The sequence below is a fragment of the Eretmochelys imbricata genome, chromosome 26, assembly GCF_965152235.1.
Source record: "Eretmochelys imbricata isolate rEreImb1 chromosome 26, rEreImb1.hap1, whole genome shotgun sequence".
NCBI classification, from domain to species: domain Eukaryota; kingdom Metazoa; phylum Chordata; order Testudines; family Cheloniidae; genus Eretmochelys; species Eretmochelys imbricata.
Genome location: NC_135597.1, coordinates 1,323,541 through 1,330,132, shown reverse-complemented (window position 1 = coordinate 1,330,132; position 6,592 = coordinate 1,323,541). Strand labels below are relative to the sequence as shown.

Below are 6,592 nucleotides of genomic sequence, written 5' to 3'. Positions count from 1 at the left end.
GATACCCGCTGCAAAGGCTCGCCGGTGGAGGGGTGACCCTGCTCCCCAAAACTATACCCCATCAAAACGTGGGGGGCATGACTCTCCCCTTTTACAAATGGGGGGCCCTGACCCCCGGTTCCATCACCGGTGGGTGGGGGCAGTTGAGACAGGGGAAGCTACGGGGAGATGCGGGGGGACGAGAAGGGGAAGCCGCGAGTCGTCACGAGCGGGGGGCGGAGCTCGGGTCGGGGGGCGGAGCTCGGGTGAGGCGGCACGAGCGGGGGGCGGAGCTCGGGTCGGGGGGCGGAGCTCGGGTGAGGGGGCACGAGCGGGGGGCGGAGCTCGGGTCGGGGGGCGGAGCTCGGGCGAGGCGGCACGAGCAGGGGGCGGAGCTCGGGTCGGGGGGCGGAGCTCGGGTGAGGCGGCACGAGCGGGGGGCGGAGCTCGGGTCGGGGGGCGGAGCTCGGGTGAGGCGGCACGAGCGGGGGGCGGAGCTCGGGTCGGGGGGCGGAGCTCGGGCGAGGCGGCACGAGCGGGGGGCGGAGCTCGGGTCGGGCGGCACGAGCGGGGGGCGGAGCTCGGGTCGGGGGGCGGAGCTCGGGTCGGGCGGCACGAGCGGGGGGCGGAGCTCGGGTCGGGGGGCGGAGCTCGGGCGAGGCGGCACGAGCGGGGGGCGGAGCTCGGGTCGGGGGGCGGAGCTCGGGTGCGGCGGCACGAGCGGGGGGCGGAGCTCGGGTCGCGGCACGAGCGGGGGGCGGAGCTCGTGTGAAAACGGGCGTCTCCGATTGGGTGGGAATCTGGGTGGGGCTTGTGGGCGGTGGGCGGAGCCTGCAGAAAGGGGCCGGCCCGCGGCCACAGACGGCGGCAGAGAAGCGGCGCGGCGGTCGCTGTCGGGTCTCCCCGCCCGAGGAGCCTGAGCCCTCGCCGCCGCCAGCGCGGAGGCCCCTGCCGCGGCGGGACTTGCCCCGCTGGGGCAGCTGGACGGAAAGGGCCCCCGCGGGCGGGGCCGGGTGGCAGCGCTTGCCGGGGAGGGCCGGGCCGGCCGCCTGCGGGCTCCAGGGGCGGGGCGGCGGGAGCCGGCGGCGGGGCCCGGGCAGGACGCAGCCCTGCGCAGGGCACCGGGAAACGTGGTGCCCCAAATCTCCGGGGGCCCTGCGCGGCCGCGGCTTCCCGGGCTCCGGGAGCGGCTCCCGCCCGCCTCGCTGCGGCGCCGAGCGGCCCCCTGTGCGCCCCTCTCCATGGGGCGGGGTGAGAGCGCCGGCCTGAACCCCGTAGTACCGTGAGCAGCGGGACCTCCCTGTCCCTAGGGCGCAGGTCCCTTCCCCCTCGGCTCCGTTAGCCGGCCGGGGAGAGTGACCACCCTGTAAGAAGGGGCAGGTGACGCCCCTGTGCCTCAGTGAGGAGGTCGAGCTCTGTAATCCCCGTGGTGAGCGTAGAGTTCAGTCTCCCCTTTTGCTGTGGTGGGTTTAAGGCCCGTTGGCATGCTACTCGGTGACCTCCCTGTAATCGGGGTCCGGCTCACGTCCCTGTGGCTGGTGGGGTTTAGGGCTCGCTTACTAGGCTGGACGCCAGTGACCTGCCTGTCACTTTGGGTTTTGGTCTTTCCCCTTTTGGCTTTCTCGGCACTGTGGTGCTCTAGCAAGGCAGTCAGGAAGACCGCTCGCTTCACAAGAGTTCAGGTCTGGACTTTCATTCACCGAGGCTATTGAGCCCTTAAGTACCTTGAGACCGAGTGACCGCCCTGTAAGTAGGGTTCTTGTCTCTCAGCATGTGAGCTCCAGGTGCTAAACCCTGCTGGCTGGCTAGTCAGCATGGCCCACCCTGTATCTAGGGTTCTTGTCTCTCCCCGTGTGAGCTGTAAGTGGGAAACCGTGCTGTCTGGCTAGTCGGCTGAGCGCCCTGTAAGTAGGGTTCTGGTCTCATTCCTCTGGCATGAGCAGGGTGACCTTTTGTGCCTTTTTTTAATACGCTGGGCCCATAGCCTTTCCCAGTTTGCTCTTTTTCTGTTTTGGGAAGTGCTGTTTCATCTGGTATGTCTGTGCTGGAGAGCGAATGTGATGTGCATGGGTGTGGAAGGTCTTTAGTTATTTATTTGTAAATTGCTGCAGCTTTTTTGTTTTTTTTTTGGTTGGTTTGAATGAGCTCTTCCCAGAACTAGAAAAAGAACTGTTGGTTTTTTTGCCCCCCATTTACCCGTATAGTGGCACGATTGATGGTTTGGGTCTCATGCCTTAAGGCTGAAAAGGTGTTTGGGCCCCTTCCTTAAGTTCCTCTAGATCGTGTGATCTCCCTGTATCATCCCCCTCTCCCTTCTGGGGGAATGATGGACTTCCAAGAACCTTAGGTCTGAGGGACCTCCCTGTAACCAAGGTTGAGGTCTCTTGGTATTTATGCTCCATTAAGCCAGCCATTGAGCGTGGCCACCCTGTAAAGACAAGCCCTGGTCACATCCATGGTTCTCGGTGGAAAGGGAGATTAGAGCTTTCTAATACCTTGAGGATATGACCGCCCTATAATTTGGCTTCAGGTCTCTTTTTTCCCTTTGGTACATTAGCTACCTTGTTTAGCCATTTTCCCGCCCTTATTCCCCCACCCTGTCTCGAGGGTTTGGGTCTCATCCCTGACCTTCCCAGCTCTTTTTTTAGTACTTTGGCCTTGAGTGGCCACCCTGTAATTAGGTGGCAGGTCCCATCCCTTGCTTACGGGGGGTTAGTGAACCCTTTGGGGACCTAGAGCAGCAAGACCTGCCTGCAACTGCAGTTCAGGGGTGTCTCCTTCTTGCTTTCTCGTGACTCTTCTCCTTTTTGGCTTCTGAGTCAGAGTGGCTGTCCTGTAAGAAGGGTGCAGGTCACATGAGTGGGGATCGAGAACCAGTGGCAGCCAGAGCAGCGAGACCGCCCTGTAACCACAGTTCAGATCGTTCCTCTCTTTTTCTCTTGGGCTTGTGAACCCTTGATAGGCTGCTCGGTGTGACCTCCCTGACTTCTTTCTCGTTTATGTGGGATTAGGGGGCTGTCTTGGTCCCCTGAGAGCTCCCCTTAACTTAGGGTTTTGGTCTCTAGTCATTATGCTGCTCTTGCAGGCTGGCCAGAGTGACCATTCTGTAATTGGGGCTCAGGTCACGTCCCTCTTGCTTATGGGGGGAATTCAGGTCTTAATCACGTGGGTCTTTGGGACCTCCCTGTAATCAGGGTTGTGTCCTTCTTCTCTTTTTGCTCTTGTGGGATTATGGCCCTTTAGGCTCAGCAGAGGGATCTCCTCCACAGTTAGGGTGCGAGTCACATTGGCCCCTTTGACACTCTAGGCACAGTCCTGGCCCTCTGGAGTGAGTTTCAAGCTCGCCCTGGGTTCTGCAGCGACACCTCCTGGGTTCTGCCTCTTTTGATCGTCTGAGTCCAGAGAGTCTGCAACAACTGCTGGCGAATTCAAGGTTCCGTTCAACCCTTTACCTGGTTTGTTTGTTTGTTTTGTTAAACCAGTCAGTACACAGCACCTTGTGTCTGTGACTCTTGCTGTTTAAAGTGCATTTCTCACTACCCCCACCCCAGGCATAACATGCTGCTGATTTATTTCATAGTGAGGAAGCTGCTGGCTCCACAGTAGGGCATCAGTTGAGTCTTTGGCACTTTGGGAGAGTTGGAGGCCTGGGCGTCGAGTGTGCCATCAAAGCACATGATGGAGACAGATCAGAATTCCCTGCCAGCTATAGGTCAAAGGCTGCCTCTGGAGGCAAGAAGACAAGGTAGCAACTTTAATGCACACTGTTTATATTTGAAGATCTACAGACTCTCTTAATCCTGTCGTAACCTGTTTTGCACACTCCCTCTCTCCGTTTCCAGCACGTGAGGAAGAAAATGGGAAGGAGGAAAGAAAAGATGATCCAGAAGATGGAGAGGAGGAGAAAATACACACCGGGCACAATGACCATCCTGTAACTAGGGTGGAAGTCCCTCTTCTTTGTGGGGTTGGGGGGGGGGGGGGAACACCAGCCTGAACCCAGTAGTACCTTGAGCAGTGAGACCTCCCTATAACTAGGGTGCAGGTCTCTTTCCCCCTCGGCTCCGTTAGCTGGTTGGGGAATGGTAAGAAGGGTACAGATGACATCCCTGTGTCTCAGTGATGTCATCGAGCTCTTTAATCCCCATGGGTAATGTAGCCTCCCTGCAAGTAGAGTTCAGGTCTCCCCTTTTGCTGTGGTGGGTTTAAGAACCGTTGGCATGCTACTCGGTGATCTCTCTGTAATCGGGGTCTGGCTCACGTCCCTGTGGCTGGTGGGGTTTAGGGCTCACTTACTAGGCTGGGCGCCAGTGACCTGCCTGTAACTTTGGGTTTTGGTCTTTTCCCTTTTGGCTTTCTCGGCACTGTGGTGCTCCAGCAAGGCAGTCAGGAAGACTGCTCACTTCACAAGAGTTCAGGTCTTGATTTTCATTCACACAGGATATTGAGCCCTTAAGTACCTTGAGACCAAGACTGCCCTGTAAGTGGGAAACCGTGCTGTCTGGCTAGTTGGCCTGAGCGCCCAGTAAGTAGGGTTCTGGTCTCGTTTCTCTCTCCTATGGCATGAGCAGGGTGACCTTTTTTTGCCTTTTTAATACGCTGGGCCCTTAGCCTTTCCCAGTTTGCTCTTTTTCTGCTTTGGGAAGTGCTGTGTCATCTGGTATGTCTGTGCTGGAGAGCGAATGTGGTGTGCATGGGGTGAAAGGTCTTTGGTTATTTTATTTTGTAAATTGCTGCAGCTTTTGTCTTTTGGTTTGGTTTGAATGAGCTCTTCCCAGAACTAGAAAATACTGTTTGTTTGGTTTTTTTATGCCCCCCATTTACCCATATAGTGGCACGATTGACTGTTTGGGTCTCATGCCTTAACGCTGAAAAAGCGTTTGGGCCCCTTGCTAAGATCCTCTAGACCGTGTGATCTCCGTGCATCACTTCCCTCTCCCTTCTGGGGGAATGTTGGACTTCCAAGAACCTTAGGTCTGAGGGACCTCCCTGTAACCAAGGTTGAGGTCTCTTGGTATTCTGCATTAAGCCAGCTGGTGACAGTGGCCACCGTGTAAAGACAAGCCCTGGTCACATCCCTGTGCCTTGGTGGAAGGGGAGATTAGAGATTTCTAATACCTTTGGGGATATGACCTGCCTGTAATTTGGCTTCAGGTCTCTCTCTCTCTCTTTTTTTTTTTTTCCTCCCCTTTGGTACGTTAGCCATCTTGTTTTAAGATTTCCCCGCTCTCTTCTCTTCTCTTCTCTTCTCTTCTCTTCTCTTCCCTCCCCCCCCCCCATTCTCGAGGGTACGGGTCTTGTCCCTGGTCCTCTCGGCTCTTTTTAGTACCTTGGCCTTGAGTGGCCTCCCTGTAATTAAGTGGCAGGTCCCATCTCTTGCTTGCGGGGGGTTAGTGAACCCTTTGGGGACCAAGAGCAGTGAGACCTGCCTGCAACTGCAGTTGAGGGGTGTCTCCTTCTTGCTTTCTCGTGATTCTTCTTTTTAGCTTCTGAGTCAGAGTGACTGTCCTGTAAGAAGGGTGCAGGTCACATGAGTGGGCATCGGGAGCCAGTGCTAGCTAGAGCAGCGAGACCACCCTGTAACCACGGTTCAGATGGTTCCCCTCTTTTTCTCTTGGGCTTGTGAACCCTTGACAGGCTGCTCGGTGTGACCTCCCTGACTTCTTTCTCGTTTATGTGGGATTAGGAGGCTGTCTTGGTCCCCTGAGAGCTCCTTGTAACTTAGGGTTTTGATCTCTGGCCAGCCTGCAAGAGCAGCATAATGACTAGAGTGACCATTCTGTAATTGGGGCTCAGGTCATGTCCATCTTGCTCATGGTGGGCGGGGGGGCAGGATTCGGGTCTTAATTTTGTGGGACTTCTCTTTTTGCTCTTGTGGGATTATGGCCCTTTAGGCTAAGCAGAGGGACCTCCTCTATAGTTAGGGTGCAAGTCACATCAGCCCCTTTGCTGCTGCTGATACGCACTCCAGAGGGCCAGGACTGTGTCCAGCTCATCCTGGGTTCTACAGTGACGCCTCCTGGGTTCTGCCTCTTTTGATCGTCTGAGTCCAGAGAGTCTGCAACAACTGCTGGCGAGTTCAAGGTTCCGTTCAACCCTTTACCTGGTTGGTTTGTTTTTTGTTTTGTTTTGTTAAACCAGTTAGTACACAGCACCTTGTGTCTGACTCTTGCTGTTTAAAGTGCATTTCTCACTAACAACCCCCCCCCGCCCGCCCCATAACATGCTGCTGATTTATTTCATAGTGAGGAAGCTGGAAACCTGGCTCCACAGTAGGGCATCAGTTGAGTCTTTGGCACTTTGGGAGAGTTGGAGGCCTGGGCATCGAGTGTGCTATCAAAGCACATGATGGAGACAGCTCAGAATTCCCTGCCAGCTATAGGTCGAAGGCTGCCTCTGGAGGCAAGAAGACAAGGTAGCAACTTTAATGCGCACTGTTTATATTTGAAGATCTACAGACTCTCTTAATCCTGTCGTAACCTGTCTTGCACACTCCCTCTCTCCGTTTCCAGCACGTGAGGAAGAAAATGGGAAGGAGGAAAGAAAAGATGATCCAGAAAATGGAAGAGGAGGAGAAAATACACACCGGGCACAATGACCGTCCTGTAACTAG

General features: G+C 56.2%; 1 protein-coding gene and 1 long non-coding RNA gene across 3 annotated transcripts in view; both read left to right on the top strand.

Annotated features, from left to right (window-relative positions):
* Nucleotides 1-1,259: 1,259 nt before the first annotated feature.
* LOC144257672 (uncharacterized) lies at nucleotides 1,260-3,934 on the top strand. 2 transcript variants are annotated; one of them, XR_013344569.1, is made up of 3 exons: nucleotides 1,260-3,412; nucleotides 3,560-3,724; nucleotides 3,822-3,934. It is a non-coding gene; the product is annotated as an uncharacterized LOC144257672 (long non-coding RNA). The 2 variants fall into 2 exon arrangements; XR_013344568.1 differs by having other exon boundaries at nucleotides 1,260-3,434.
* A 2,561-nt stretch (nucleotides 3,935-6,495) lies between these two features.
* LOC144257739 (indoleamine 2,3-dioxygenase 1-like) overlaps nucleotides 6,496-6,592 on the top strand; it is a 58,106-nt gene continuing 58,009 nt past the window's right edge. The window contains exon 1 of the mRNA XM_077805857.1: nucleotides 6,496-6,584. Coding sequence (XP_077661983.1) covers nucleotides 6,507-6,584 — 78 coding nt within the window. The 5' untranslated portion in view covers nucleotides 6,496-6,506. The remainder of the gene's footprint in view (nucleotides 6,585-6,592) is intronic.